At 33.9% G+C, this 16,979-nt stretch overlaps 1 protein-coding gene across 6 annotated transcripts in view; it reads left to right on the forward strand.

Annotated features, from left to right (window-relative positions):
• The window catches only part of LRRC7 (leucine rich repeat containing 7), a 547,026-nt gene that overhangs the window by 255,024 nt on the left and 275,023 nt on the right, over positions 1-16,979 (forward strand). For all 6 annotated transcript variants that reach the window (XM_032870085.1, XM_032870083.1, XM_032870080.1 and 3 more), the window contains exon 4: positions 3,157-3,274. In XM_032870085.1, coding sequence (XP_032725976.1) covers positions 3,157-3,274 — 118 coding nt within the window. The remainder of the gene's footprint in view (positions 1-3,156; positions 3,275-16,979) is intronic.

A 16,979-nucleotide genomic window follows, 5' to 3' on the forward strand; every position in this document is an offset into this window, starting at 1 on the left:
AGACATTGCATCTTCTTTATCCATTCTTCAATCAAAGGACATTTGGGCTCTTTTTATAATTTGGCTATTGTTGATAATGCTACTGCAAACATCAGGTTGCACGTATCCCTTCAAATTAATATTTTTGTATCATTTGGATAAATGCTTAGTAGTGCAATTGCTGGATCCTAGGGTAGTTATATTTTTAACTTTTTGAGGAACCTCCTACTGTTTTCCAGAGTGGTTGTACAGTTTGCATTCCCAGCAATTGTGCAAGAGGGTTCCCCTTTTGCCACATCCTTGCAAAACCTGTGTTTCTTGTGCTGTTAGCCATTCTGACTGCTGTGAGGCTATATTACATTGTAGTTTTGATTTATATTTCCCTGATGATGAGTGATGTTGGTCATCTTTTCATGTGTCTGTTAGCCATCTGAATGTTTTCTTTGGGAAAAGTGTTTATCTATGCCTTCTGCCCATTTTTTTTTCCTGTCCATTTTTTAACTGGATCATTTAGTTTTGGGTTGTTGAGTTTACTAAGTTTTTTTTTAATATATTTTAGATACAAACCCTTTATCACATAATGTCATTTGCAAATATCTTCTCCCATTCTGAAGGTTGCCTTTTAGTTTTGTTGATTCCTTCCTTTGCTGTGCAGAAACTTTTTATTTTGATAAAGTCTCAATAGTATATTATTGCTTTTGTTTCCCTTGCCTCAGGAGACATATATAATAAGAAGTTGCTATGGCCAATGTAAAAGAGGTTATTGCCTCTGTTCTCCTTTAGGACTTTAATGGTTCCCTGTCTTACATTTAGATCTTTAATCCATTTTGAATTTATTTACTTTTGTGTATGGTGTAAGAAAGTTGTCCTGTTTCATTTTTTTCCATGCTGCTGTCCAGTTTTCCCAACACCATTTGTTGAAGAAACTTTTTCCATGAAAGAAAACCCAAAGGACACCACCAAAAAATTGGTAGAACTGATACACCAATTCAGAAATGCCGCAGGATACAAAATCAATATACAAAAGTCAGTTATATTTCTATACATCAATCATGAAGAAGCAGAAAGAGAAATCAAGGAATTGATCCCATTTACAATTGCAACAAAAAACATAAGCTATCACAGAATAAACCTAACCCAAAAGGTAAAAGATCTCTACTCTGAAGACTGTAAAACATTGATGAAAGAAATTGAAAATGACACAATGAAATGGAAAAACATTCACTGTTAAGGAATTGGAAGAACAAATATTTTTAAAATGTCTATACTATTGAAAGCAATCTACACATTTAATGCAATCCCTGTCAAAATACCAAGAGCGTTTTTCACAGAGCTAGAACAAACAATCCTAAAATTTGTATAGAGGCACAAAAGACCCTAAAAAGCCCAAGCAATCTTGAAAAAGAAGAGCAAAGGTGGAAGCATCACCATTCTGGTCTTCCAGTTATATTACAAATTGTAGTCTTCAAGACAGTATAGTATTGGCCCAAAAGCAGACATATAAATCAATGGAACAGAATAAAACACCCCAAAGTGAACCCACAACTATAGGGTCAATTAATCTTTGACAAAACCAGGACCTATAATTAATTCTTGAATAAAATTGAGAATTTAGCTGAGATGATTAAACTTGTATTTTAAAAAAAACTGTTTTGAAAATTATTTGTCTGAATTTTGTATAAAATTGCTATTGTAATCAGATCAAAGAGTTGTTAGTGTGTCTTACCAACATCAGTCACGAGTCTACTGAATTTTTAAAATCTATAAATCTATAACTAACCACATTGCATGTGGATCTAATGGTTCTCAGAGAATTATAGAGACTGAGAAAAATTAATGTCTACAATGAATATAGACATCTATTTTTCTATTTTTTAAAGGGAAAGTTAGTAGTTAGTGGAAAAAATCCATCAAAGTCCTCTTTTCTAGGTTTTATTTTTTTTTAAAAAAAGGTAAAAACACTTCTGTATAGCATGTTGAAATTCTAGCATTATGTGAAGTATTGACAGTAATCTTTGTAAGGAGCCAAAATGGCTTATCAAAAGCAAGAAATTGTATATTTTATCTTAATAAACAATAAGCACAATCTACTTTTTAGAAAACTAACGAGTTAAGAAATAACAACTATGTACTACATTGTTTTTGCCTATAAATAGTGAATTACATGAAAGAACAAGCAGTTAAACGTACTGTGAGCCAATTGCATAGTCATAGATCCAGACACTTTATCTATGGGAAATTAGCAAAATAGAATTAGAAATGTCAAATAGAAGAGATCCCATTAAGATAATTTTTCCAGAAATGAATAAGAAATTCTGTCCCAACTGTTTATATCTTGGGCATTTAAAATAAGATTGACATAGCTAAAAAATCTAATATTGTTCCCCAAAAAGTATTCCCCCAAAATACTGGAAACACATATATCAAAATAATTAGATCACTGGACTGCTTGATTAAAAATGCAGATTTCGACTCCCATCCCAGATCTGCCTCGTCAATACTTCTTTGGGTCAAGTCCAAGAATTCGCATTTTAAATAAACACCTCCACTTAGCAATGATTAAAACCATGCTGGATTTGAGAACCATTGGTTTAACACTTGACTCTTCCCCATTTTAACACTTTGGACTGATGGTAGAAGTGAACCAATCGCTAGTGATTTTTTTTTTAAACAATATCAAAAGTTAAGTGTTTCATTTGCTAGAGAGTCTTGAAGCAGTGTTGGAGGGACACAAAAGAAATGTAAGCCCACATATTCAGCTGTATTGCAGTTCTTGAATGTTATATAAACAATTGTTGAACTTGATTAAATGGAAGTGATACTTGAAGGAGAACTGGGGTTATTGTGGTAGCTGTGGGAATAGAAAGGAAGTGACAACTCCAGAAATAGTATTTGAAAGAAAAAAAATCAGTAGGATTGGGCAAATTTTACATTAATAGTAAACAGAAGGGGAAGATAGAATACCTTGTGTTTTGAATTTGGATGGCAGAGAATAGTGATGCATGAACATGGAGATGGTATGTGAAGCATTCTAAAAAGAATTGAGAATATGGAAATGGGAGGTGGCCATTTTATTACCACATTTATAAAGACGGTGAATTGGATTTTGTTACTGAGTTTATGTATGAATGGATTTAACCAAATTGAGATCTAATTAATCATTATTTTCTCTTACAGCAATTGTTCAACTGTCAAGCTCTAAGAAAACTAAGTATTCCTGATAATGATCTTTCAAATCTGCCAACCACTATTGCTAGTTTAGTTAATCTTAAAGAACTCGACATCAGTAAAAATGGTAAGATTCTCATCTTATCTCCAAATAACTTGAATTTCTAATTAAAAATATGCTTTGTTTTCTCTTAGTAAATGATATAATACTTTTTATTCAATTTTATTGTAACTCAAAGTTAATATTGTTGAAAAGTTAAATCTTAAACTATAAACCAAAGTGAAAATCTCTCTCCCTTCCACTAAAGTCCCTGACTCACTCAGGCCTTTTTTCCTCTCTGTATTCAGATATTTGATTTAATCTTTTGTTAGAACATTTTATTACCTTTACACTATTTATTTTCCTCATAATCAGAGTAAAATTTTTTTCCACATGTTCAATGAGACCTACCTTTTCACCCTACTTGGAACTGAACTCCCAATTCCCCTTACTCTGCTCTATTTCCCCCATAGTACTGACCATCTTCTCAGTATTGCAGAAATTACTTATTTATTATGGTTATTGCCTATCTTCTCCTGCCTCAGGATGTAAATTCTGTTATTATATAGGAGGAATTTTCTGTTTTGGTCATGGATTTATCTATCTCAAATGTCTTGAGCAGTGGCTGGAAAATAATAAGTGCTCAGTAATATTTGTTATATTTCTGGCCCAAACTTACATGTGTGGTGATGTTGTTAAATGCTGATGCTGATGTTGATATTCTTGTGGATGACATTTTCTTTTTAATGTTTGTGGGAGTCTCCTATGTCCTCAGATATTCATAAATCTTGATTTCCTTCCAAATGAATGCGTCTCCTCATTTTATTAGAATAAGGATTAATCAAAAGGGATTATGTCTAGGCACTATTAGGATATAAAACATGACCCTTCTTAAGCAAGTTGGTTAAACTTTGTGTGTGTGTGTGTGTGTGTGTGCGCATGTGTGTGTTACTTTTCAGGTAATATGTTTGGTGCCAAAGGAATAGGCATGAAAACAGACCTCTGCCCTCATGAAACTTACATTCTAGTAGATGCATTAGATATTAAATAAGGAATTAAGGATGATTAAATAAACAATTAGAGTGAAGGCCATGTATACTATTGAAATAAATCCATTTGGCGTGGTTAGGGAAAATTACCCTAAGAAATGATACCTAAGCCTAGACAGGACAAACGGAAGTTGTTTTTCAATGGGTATAAAATTTCATTTATGCTAGATGAGTAAGTTACATTTTACAACATAGTGTCTATAGTTAACAATACAATATTGTGCAACTCTAAATTTGTTAAGGGGGCAAATTTTCATGTTAACTGTTCTTATCACAAAAAAACAAAGAGTAAGGGGACAGAAGGAAATCCTAGGAGGTTTGATACATGTCTATTATCTTGTTTGTGATGATGGTTTCATTGGTATTTACATATGTCCAAAGTCATCAAGTTGTATACATTAAATACATGTAGTTCTTTATGTATCAATTATACTTCAATATTATTTTATTATTAGGGAATAGTTCAATAAAGGCTATGGCTTGAGGAATTCAATGAGGCACAGTAGCATCTGAATAAAGGAGAACATTTCATTTGAAGAAAACAATAGAGTACAAACAGGAACACACATATTTTTACACCAGTCTAACTTACCACATAGAGGGTTTTCTGAAAGACAATTCTAAGAGGTACCTGTGTTGACTTAGAGATAATGGCAGCTAGATTTAGACCCATTGAAAGATGACATTGTCTACCTTTATTTTAAGAATAGACTTATAGGCCACATATTTGTGTGGATAGATATTTCTGTACTTACGCTGCTTACCTATTTAAATACATTCACATATCAAATTCTATTTTCAAATTACAATTCTGGGCGATATCACGTTGCCAAAAATAACACATCCCTTGGTCTTCAGACAGGTTTAACTGAGTATTCTGAGTAAATAAATATCTTTTTTTTTTTTCAAGAGGATTAGAAAAAAAAATCATCCCCAAATAATAAACACAAAACTCCTAAGAAACACATTATTTTATAATAGTCTCCTAGTGGGCCTCTTACACCAAGAAATTTGTTGCCAGAAAGTGAATTGCAAGTTACACTTCTTTGATTCAGAAAGAAGTCCACGAGCATTCTTAGAAGTCCTTGTGAATATTACTTAGGGAGTTTTTGCTGTGCTTATGATCTCTATATTCTGGAAATATCTATGCAAAATGATGTGCTAGACATGGTGAAGCAAAGTTAGTATAGTACAAAAGGTTTGATGAACATGATGATATATCAGCCATTGATAGAAGTTACACAAACAGCAAAAGATTTTGAGACATTAGTCCGTTCACAAAATTATACCTAAGAAAGCTGTCCCTGAATTCTGTGGCAGAGACCTAGACAGTCACTTAAAGAACATAATACATCCTTTAGGAATCTGTCAAGGGAAGAAACAGTAGATAGGAAAAAATAAGTGCAGTGTCAGCATCACAGCTGACAAGGTTGGAATAGTCCTGGTGGACAAGTCAAGGTATGCGAGGATGTAATCTGTATTGGCATTTAGGTACTGACAGTAGAATGTTTAATTTTGAGGCAGTGACTCACTCAAGTACTAGTCAGTTGAGGCAAAAATTTGCTTGAAATGTGCTTGAATTTGATAAGTGACCTTTTATGATGAAACTAATTCACTTGCAGGCTGGGGTTAAGTCTGATCTTGATTGTCCATGTGGCCCCAACTCTTTACTTTTCATATCCATTTCTGCCACCTGACATCTTGATTCACCATTTTCCCTCCATAATTCAAAAATACTCTTTTATATTAAAAGTTTTATTTAAGTGAACTATTATGTACAGAAAAGTTATCTACACGATTTGTGTGAATGACTTTCATCTACCTCTCTAACTACAACTCTAACTGACTCATGTCCTCTTCCATTTCATTCTCAGGTAATACCAAATTGTTGTTCCCAAATGCATCAGCCTGATTACTTGTGACACAGCAAAAATACTGTTTTCTCTGCCCCAAATATTCCTTCCTCCCCATTGCTGTCCTCCTCAGCTAGAGTCTTCAGCACCTTTAAAAGACATTTAAGATGTCACTTATTCTGAGAAATATTTCCTGACCCTTTTTACACAGAGAGAACTAGTTGTAATCTATGAGCATGCTATTCACCTATACTTGGGTCTTATTTTGTGTCTTTCAAGAAGGTTTTGTGATTTCTTTCAAGAGAGACTTGCACACATTTTGTTAGAGTTCTTTCTAAGTAGTTTATTAGTTTTATATTGTGTTCATTTTTAAGTACTTTTTAAAATTTTAGTTGATGTTATATGGAAACATTACTAACTTTAAAACAAAATTTTATTTATTTGTGTGTGTGTGAGAGAGAATGCACAGCAGGGGTCAGAGCAGAGGCAGAGGGAGAAGCAGACTCCCCACGGAGAAGGGAGCCGATGCTGGGCTTGATCCCAGGACCCTGAGATCATGACCTGAGCCAAAGGCAGGTGCTTAGCCGACTGAGTCACCCAGGCACCTGGAAACATTACTAACTTTAATATCTTGACCTTACATTCAATCAAGGTGCTAAATACATGACCACTAGATTCTTTTGAATTTTTATGTATAAAATTATATTTTCTGCATATGACGGTTTTTTCTAACCCATCCTTATACCTTCATATCTTTTGTGTTACTTTTTCAAAAGTTATACTTCCCTAGGAAATTACCTATTCCATCATTTATATATTCAATTGTATTGTCATGCATTGCCCATAGGCTTCTCTCACATTTTATAAATCTCTACCATATGTGTGCCTATTTCTCCCTTTCTATTTCTAGTATTGTTTGCTCATGCCATTTGTTTTTTTTTTTCTTTTTTTTTACCATCCATCCAATCAGAAGTTTTTCTACTCTACTAATCTTTCGAATAAACCTTGTTTGCCTCTGTATTGGTTGGTTTATTTTCCATTGTTATTTTTACTTTTCCACTTCCTACTGCAGCAATGTTTATTATGCTTATTCTACTTTCTTAAGATTTACTCAGTTCCTTTTTGTATTCTAATATATTAGGGGCTTTTTCAATCATCACATGATTTTTATTGAACTATATTGTAGACTACATGGTCTGGATGATACTGATCTCTTTACTTATTGGCTTTCACATTGCGGCCAAGTATATTGTCAATTTTTAAAATATTACCTTTTGTTTATAATAAAAACTAGAACTACATATTCTCTGGTTATTGAGTATACACTAAGGATCTACTAATACCACAATAAAGAATGACATAAGATACATGTATACATATACAAAGAGAGAAAGAGACAGAGAGAGGAGAGAGACAAGTAAAGAAACATTCATGCTGCATGTAGATCACCCTTCCTCTTAAGTCTTTCCGTTACCAAATTTACATGCAGCAATCCATGGATAAATGTGTCACCTTCCATGCCAATGGATCTTTTATCATTTATTCCTCAGATCTTAATTCAAAGTAAAATAAAAATCCCATGTATCAGAGATCAATGCATTTTATGATATTGTGATCTCTGAATAATAGCCTGTGCCTGTTTGTAGAGCTGATACATAGTCATAATAAGTTGTTTTATATGATAAAGCAAGACAATGAATGATAAGGTTTAATTAGGCAGTGGTTCAATTTTAAGTCTGATTGTTGATTTGTCATTGCTTCAGAGAGACTGATACTGTAATTTAAGAACTTTAATGAAAATGAATTAACATGAAAGCCCTTCTTAATTCTGCAGCAATTAAGTGATTTTTCTCTCATCATCTAAAACTTATTTCTGTACAAGAACAGATCTGAGCAGCATCATAGTGGGCAAAATCACTATTGTTAGTTAGAATGAAAGGCAATCAGAGTTGAAGGCATTATTATGTGTTTTACTAACTTGCCAATTATTCCGCCCTTTCCCCAAATGCATGCAAAACAGTGACAACAAATAATATCCTCAACATTCAGTGAGGAAAGGGAGTTTCTCTAAAACACACTAGAAAAAGAAGATATGAGTAACCAATTAAATGATAAAATCTTTAAAATTTGAGCATGAGAGGAACAGAGACTCTAGTAGTATGTATATAAATTCCTAGGGAAATCTATTTTGGGTCACCTTATGTGAGCTGGGGAGAAAATGTTACCATGCAGTTGTTATCAATTAACAGTAAATACTCTTTTTTGTGTCTGGCAAATCATGAGACCTTTTATTTAGAGTAAAGCTTAGTATTTTGCCCTATTAAATGGCTCTCTTACAACACTCTTAATGTGTTATTTATCTGAAAATCACTAGCTCTTCCCTTACTGTAAGACTACCTTTCCTTTCTATAGAGTCTACTTTTACCCAAGATTATAGCGTTGAAATGAGAATTGACTCCCTGTATTTTCATTAGAGGATATGATGACAACGAGTACCAGCTCCGTTCTCTTGCCACCTTCTCAGCATCATGCCAGGACTTCTCACTTGTTTTTTGATGTCTTCATCAAGAAATAAACTCAATAAGCAATGCTTACAGGTATAACTAACACTTGACTCGTCAGGGGATGGGGTTTATAATCCGATTATATAGCTAAATATAAATTTTAAAAAAGGACCTTCCTTCACACCCTCATTCTTCTGAGGTCTGTTCTGAGCTCTGTCATATGAACTGATAACTTTTCCTTGAGTTGCAACAGAGCCTTTTCTGAGCTGAGTGATTAACCTGTCTTCTGTGTCTCTGTAAATCCTGGAAAATTGTAAGAGAACAAAATCGAACTGGTAATGATGCATGTGAGCCCTCTCTCTACTACTCTGTACTCCCTGCCAGCATCAGTATAAACTCCTTGAGAACAAGATCTGCTGCACCATACACTGTTTCTAGATTCTCAATAGCCACTATCAATATGCAGGCGTAGTAAGTGCTCAATAAAGTGCTTGATTGATAATGAAGGAAAAATTCATTGGTCAAATATGAAGCAAGATTATTAAATAGTTTATTTTGCTATTATGAATGTTGTGTTTTTCATAATGTTTGTTTCTGAAGTAGAGAGAGAAAGGGAGAGGCAATCAGGTATCACTTTTTAATTCACTTTGTCTAAGTCAGATTGATTCCTCTGTGAATCAACTCATTGTTGGTCAAGGTCACAAAGACTTCTCAAAATTTTTGCCAGACATATCCCTAAGGCAGAATCAATTGTATGACTGTCTCAGATTATTGATCACCTTACCTGCCTTTGGTTTTTCTCTTTATAATGCCAGTAAAGTAGGCAGAGTCTTGCAGGAGACCTTTAGATTCTCCTTGCATGCATTCCTACCGAGTTCTTGATTCTCTTCACTAGAGCAATTAGAGCTAAAGCAAACCATTCCAGTCTGTTTATTTTTCTTGCTTTTTCTCTCTCTTTCTTTTAAGGTGTAAATGACCTGTACATTTTCTCCCAACTAACCTACTTGCTGAATGCTTTTGGCTTTCTCATAAGCAATAGATTGCTCCCTCTGAAATCTCCCTATAACCACTACTTCCTACTCAGTAGAGTATTGCCCCATTTATCAAATATCTTTGGGGAATGTAGGTTTATACACAAACTATTTTTCCAAAATAATATCATAATTTATCCTTTTATATATCAAAGTATTTTATTTTAATCATTCTGGTTAGAAATTGTTCCAATAATGTTTCATATTGCATTATCTTCTTTAAATTGGTATAATTAATGCAACTTAACCTTTCCAGGTTGACTTGAGTTCATCATTGGCTGTCTAACTGAAATTTTTCATTAGGTGTAGCTGCTTACCTCTACACATGATAAGAATGATAGACATGAAGAATTCTTTTATTAATTTTGGAGTTTTCCCCATCACCCCTTCTATTATCAGACATTATTATAATTTATTAATACTTAAACTTTGCCTATTTTGAGTAGCCCCTGTTTTTTCCCTGTAATAAATATCAGTTGAGCAGTATATAAAGAACACAAATATTCTGAACTAGGCTTATAGCACATATTGCAGATATATTAAAATCAGAAATAAGGATCTTTATTCCTGACCACTACAATTCAGTTTCAGGAAGTTGATACTATCTGAAACTTGACTAAAGGTAATTAAAGAACAAATGCAATTTACATATGCTCCATGTAAAAATGCTGCATAGTCAATCCTGAGTGTGCACTAAACTCAGAATTCCAGAAAGGTGGGGTTGTTTGTATTTGATCTAGAGAGTATATATGGAACAAATGCAACATAGAGTGCTTTGTTATAAATCCTACATTGCCAATCTTGGGTAGCTAGGACTTATGCCCCAAAGTAGTTTAAATCCTAGTTTTGATGGAGGCAGCTTAATGTAGGTAAGATTTGACAGTATTTGGGATTAGGTTGGACTGGTTTCAAATCCTGGCTAGCCTCTGAGGCTCAGTTTTTCCATTAGTTAAATGGGAGTAATAAACCACTTTAAAAAACTGTTGTGAAGATGAAATAAAGCAAAGTGCTTATAACATTTTCTCAATAAATCCCATTTTTTTCTGTTCCTAAATATAATCTAGTTTACTAGATATACAAATAGCCTGCCTGCTTCCTCAAAATTGAAAAAAATTTATAAAAATCAGTGTCACAATGAAAATAAATATTAGATGAAAATATCGAAATCTCATAAATGTATTTCCTCCTTTATTTTAGACAAGAAATAACATATTGTTTTTGTGTTTTATCAGCATATGTCACTTATATCACAGAATGAACCTGTGGACAGATGATATCTGTGAAATTCAGAAAATAAGCTTGTCAACAATCCACAACTATTATCATGTGTACTGATTCATACAAAAGTTCTAAGTAATAAACATAAATTTTAATGCATTTTAGAGACAGCACTAACTCATTCAAAATTTGATATTTGTAGGAAGTTTTTTATATTATGTTTTATATTATGTTTGATTAGAAAGAGATACTTTTGAATCTTAAGCCCCTGTACTAAACTCAAGTATTTCTTTCCATATTTCTAAAATATTTTAGTTCATTGTCTCAAATATTGATGTGAAAATATAATTAGATCCAGTTTAATACACACTTGCTGAGTTTTCATTGTTTTCCTTAGTCTGATCAAGATACTGTCAGGAGTATCAAGAAATTGAATATCAGCTGATGAATCTCATTCTCCGACTCCATCCTCTTTGCAGATCACTTTCTTATACAACTCCATTCATCATTTAACCTATCAGAACCACCAGTCAATGAATATTCTGACCTATCTTTTCAACCTTGCCTTGTTTGCTTGTTTTTTTTCCTTTGCCCTCCTGGCTTGAATTCTGTGGTAACTCATCACATGATACCCTTGATACCCTTTCCCTTTTCATATCCATCTGTTTGCTCAGTGAAATGACAAACCTAGCTGAATCCAACTCTCCACCTATTGCTAAAAGGATCTGGAAAAACCACTCCACCACATGGACTGATGTCACTTAAATTTATGATCAAAAATCTGAAGTGAAGCCTTAACACACTTCCCCAATGTCATGTTACATTTCCTTAGTCCATTGAGCTCCTCTTCTGGTGATTATTTCATTTGTTCTCCTCTGCCTTCAAACTCCTACCATGCCTTCTCTCCCATCTTTGTGGCTACTGATTCTACTCTACTAAAAAAATTAAAGCTCTCAGATGATAACTTCCCCAGACACTCACCATCATAGCTACCCATCTATAAGCATCTGTACCCACAGTCTCTGACTCCTGCCTGTTAGCACAGATGAAATATTCCTGTTCCTCTCTGAAGCCAGTCTCTCCACTGAATAATCACCCTCTCCTTCCTACCCATAGATGCCATTTCAGCAATTCTCCTTGTTTTCTGTTACATCATTAAGATTTTCTTTTCTGCTTGTTGACCCTAATTAGTATACACACATGCTGTTATTTTTTCCATTCTAAAGAAAGCTTCTTGTCTCCTCTTCCCTGAATGATCCCTTCCCCCTTGCAGCCAAAGTCTAGGTGGGAATGTCTATATTCTCTATCTATAGTTTCTTTCCCCTCATCTTCTCTTAGACCATTCCAGTCTTCAAGCCTACTACTCCTCCAAAATCATTCCAGTCAGGGACACCCTGATCTCCTCATTATTAAATCCAGTCAGGTTTTGGCCATCATTTCATTTGACCTATCAGCATAATTTCAAACAACCGATCACTTCTTCCTGCTTGACACATTTACTTCATTTGGCTTTTAGGAGTCAATACTCACTTTTTTTTTTTTTTTTCTCGTAGATTTCTTTTTTTTTTTTTTTTTTTAATTTTCAGCATAACAGTATTCATTGTTTTTGTACCACACCCAGTGCTCCATGCAATCCGTGCCCTCTCTAATACCCACCACCTGGTTCCCCCAACCTCCCACCCCCCAACCTCTTCAAACCCTTCAGATTGTTTTTCAGAGTCCATAGTCTCTCATTGTTCACCTCCCCTTCCAATTTCCCCCAACTCCCTTCTCCTAACTCCCCATGTCCTCCATGCTATTTGTTATGCTCCACAAATAAGTGAAACCATATGATACTTGACTCTCTCTGCTTGACTTATTTCACTCAGCATAATCTCTTCCAGTCCCGTCCATGTTGCTACAAAAGTTGGGTATTCATCCTTTCTGATGGAGGCATAATACTCCATAGTGTATATGGACCACATCTTCCTTATCCATTCGTCCGTTGAAGGGCATCTTGGTTCTTTCCACGGTTTGGCAACCGTGGCCATTGCTGCTATAAACATTGGGGTACAGATGGCCCTTCTTTTCACACATCTGTATGTTTGGGGTAAATACCCAGTAGTACAATGGCAGGGTCATAGGGAAGTTCTATTTTTAATTATTTTTTGACCCATCTGTCTGATTGACTTTGTTCAGTCTTGTATGCTGATTCTTCGTATCCTCATTTTGGAGTCCTCCGTGCTTCAGTTCTTGGTCCTCTTTTCTTCACTATCTTACATCATTGGTATTCACATTTTGTCCCATGATATCTATCTATAGATAGATAGATAGTTAAATACTATCTATATACTAATGACTCCCCAAAATTTTGACCTGCAGTCCAGACCTATCTCCTAAACTCTAGGTTCATAAACAAATACCTACCTGACATGCCCTCTTAGAAGTCTAACAGACATCTCAAATTATATAAGTCCAAAAGTGAACTCTTTATCTTCTCTTCAATACCTATTTCATATACTGCTTTTTCCATCTCAATTAAGGGGAACCCCTTCATTCAAGTTGCTTGGGCCGAAAAGCTGAGTCATCCTTGATTCCCTTTTTCTTTCATACTCCAGATCTAATCTATCAGGAAATCGTATTGGTCTTACATTCAAAATACATCCAGCTCCATTTCACTTATCACTCCTTCCACTGCTCTCACCCAGAGTAAGCCACCATCAACTCTTCATATTTTACTTACAGAAACCTCCAGTTGGCTTTCCTCCTAGAAAGGCCACCCTACTCAGGGACCAGAATGATCCTCTTAAACTACAAATCAGACCAAATTACCCTTATGTCCTTCAGTGTTTCTTTATTTCATTTAAAGTAAGAACCAAAGTCCTTGCAATGGCTTGAGAAGCCTTATATGTGTAGCTACTCTCATCTTACCCCCCATATCCACACCCCTGTTATCTCTCTGACTTAACTTTTTGCTACTTTTCTCTTCTTTGCTGTATTTTAACCATTCTGGACTCCTTACTTATTTCTAGAATACACTAGGCATACTCAGGCCTCGTAGCATCTTCACTATCTATTCCCTGTGCCTGGAATATTCTGACTTTCCACTCTCAGACATCCAGACATCTGTATCTTATCTCTTTCACCTTGTTTAAGTCCTTGTTCAAATGCCATTTTCCTAATCAATAATGAGGCTTACCCTAATCACCCTAGTTAACTTCAAAATTCCCAGGTGTTTCTGATCCTTCTTCATTCTGCTCTTAATCTTTTCCCATAGCATTCCTTATTGCTAAGATACTATATAATTTTATATATTTACATTAATTTTCTCTATGTTTTATTGTACAAATTCTTTTGCTAGAATAAAAGCTCTGCAAATGAAGAGAATGTATCCATTTTTATCATGCTATGTCCCCAATGTTTAGTATAGTTCCTAACAGATACTCAAATATTTGTCAAATATATGAATGGCCCTTTTCTCTCAGGGACATTATAATCACAGTTAGTGAGTCAAATATCAGAAAACTATATATAATAAAATGGTAAAGCAGTGACTCCTCAACTTGTAAAGAAGTACTATGTCTCACTTCTTAGTGATATTTAATTTCAGACATAGTATAATCTAAAATACTAGGTATTAAGAGGAGAGGGTGACATGGACTAAAATAGTTGAATAAATTTTCATGCAGATGATAGAATTTAAATGTGTTTTTTCGATATTTATATTGAGGATTTAGGTGAGGGAGTGAATGAGGACAGGTAAAAATTATAACATTAAATATATTCAGAAAATTAAAGTTAAAAATGGTTTATATGTTATAAAAATGTCACATTCCAGCTTGGCTTTCATTTATGATCATAAGGATCAATGTTGCTATTGTTATTGTTAGGCTGTATGTTTGATAATGACAATTATTTGCTTTGCTTGGACTCTGTACTTATCTATTGCATGGGAAAAACATTTGCTTTCATTCTTTAATATCAACTTAAAACTAACTTAAAGTCTAACCCAAAATTTTAATGACAATTTAGTTTTATTTTATTTTGACACCAATAATCTTTTTTAGAACTAAATAAGGTTGAAATCTATATTATATTTATAGATTTAAGATCATTCTATCAAGAGGTAGTCATCTGCATTAGTAATAGATAAGATAGTCCAAATAAAAACAACCAGATATACTAAAATCTAAATTTAGCTGTGATTTTTCAAATTCTCCCATGCTAAGCAGGAAAGATCCATATTTGACTGATTTGGGAATTCTCCTCTTTCCCTTCTTCTGCACACCCTCTGCAAGAATGACAGAGATGTGTAATGATCAAATGGAGGAAGCAGGAAAGAGAACAAGAATGAATAATCCACAAAGTGGATAAGTTCTTGAATAATTGAAAGTTGAGCAGGAACTTATTCAATCTAACTTCTTTTAAAAATGGAAGGGCAAAGAAAACAATTAATCAGATAAAGTAGTCAATTGTATCTTTTTTACTTCAAGTTATTAATATTCTGTTAATGAAACTTTGATTGATTCCATTACACTAAAAGTTTTGTTTCTGTTTTAAGTTCAGGATACAGAAAAGTCATTTCTCGTTTGAAGGTATTTTTGTGAACATATTCAAGATGGTCTTTTGATATGGTTACTGAAGTGAACATATTGGGAAAATATTACCATAGTGTCTTCATTGAGCAGATAAACATTTATTAGTATCATCAGCTTTTTGTGAATAGATCTTAGTCTATTTTAAAATCTAAATACACCATTTTGACTATACTTTGCCATGTAATTATGTAATTATATAGCACAGTTCTCATTGGTTTTTCAGCCAAGGTTTGAATCTAGTCTAAATATAATGAGCTTGAACCTTCAGGGAGTCAGGAAAGTGAACTCTTAATACCCTTGGAAGAGAGTTCCTCACAGACTTGTGTTAGAATGTTTATGTGTTGTTTCAACTGAAAACCAGGGAATAGAACTTGAATTGTAATGGTCTACAAATGCTTGACCTCCTCATTTCCTAGAGTTATCACAAGTAAAAATGGTTGAAATAGGTATATTGTTAAAGTGGAGGGTATGTATCCCTCTATTTCTGGATGAATACATTTGAAAATCAAAACAAAGTTCATGGTAGAAAATGTGTGTGTGTGTGTGAGTGTGTGTGTGTGTGTGTTATAAACATAAACTTTTTTTTTTAAATTGAAAACACTGTGTTTCAGAGGACCAGACAGATCAGCCACAAAGACTTGTTAATAAAGGTGTGGATTTTACAACCAAATCTATCATAATCTTAATAGGAAGGAACATAATGAAATAAAAAGGAATAAAAGATATAGTGTTAAAAAATTGAATTAATTCCTACCTATGTCCGTTCTCATCTATAAACACCCTTTAGGTATTTATATATTACCTAATCTTTGTTAATGTATGGTTTTTCATCCATAACATGAAAATAATATTGCCTAATATATCTTCCTCGTAAGATTATTGAGAGAATTAAATTATTTTATACTGTGGCATATTAATACATTAATTTTATCTAGTATATATTAGGTACTCTTAAGTGCCAGACATGATACTAATTGCTTTACCTTTCTACCATCTAATACTCAGATCAGCCCTGTGAATTAGACAAGAAATGAATACGTGATGCTCAAATATTATGTCACATGAGATTATAGGGCTAGTTAAGTAACAACACTGAGATACAGTCATGCTTCCAATCTGTGCATTTAACTCTTTGCTAAACTACCTCTTCATGTTTAGCTTGAACTATGAGTTAAAGATATGCTCTAGAACTTTTCCTAAACCTTAGGGCCCATATATTAGTACATATAGTAAAGTTCCCCTGAAAAAGTTTTAGAGCATTTATCTCAGATATCCGTTAATTAGATATTAGAATAGTCATTCAGCATACTAATTCCTACTTATTTGCTTTGTTTTCTTAGGTGGATAAATTTTATAGATGTAGTACCTCAAGCCAGGTCATTTTGATATTTGGTTCCTTTCTTGACTGAAACAATCTGCTTCTATTTACTGCAGCCCTTGAATAGCACTGGGTTTAAGGGGGGCCATTCCCCTGCACAGTCAAAAAGCCACATATAACTTTATACTCTCCCAAAACTTAACTACTAATGGCCTACTGTTGACTAGAAGCCTGATCAAAAA

The sequence above is a fragment of the Lontra canadensis genome, unplaced genomic scaffold (genome assembly GCF_010015895.1).
Source record: "Lontra canadensis isolate GAN:19392208 unplaced genomic scaffold, GSC_riverotter_1.0 scaffold40, whole genome shotgun sequence".
NCBI lineage: Eukaryota > Metazoa > Chordata > Mammalia > Carnivora > Mustelidae > Lontra > Lontra canadensis.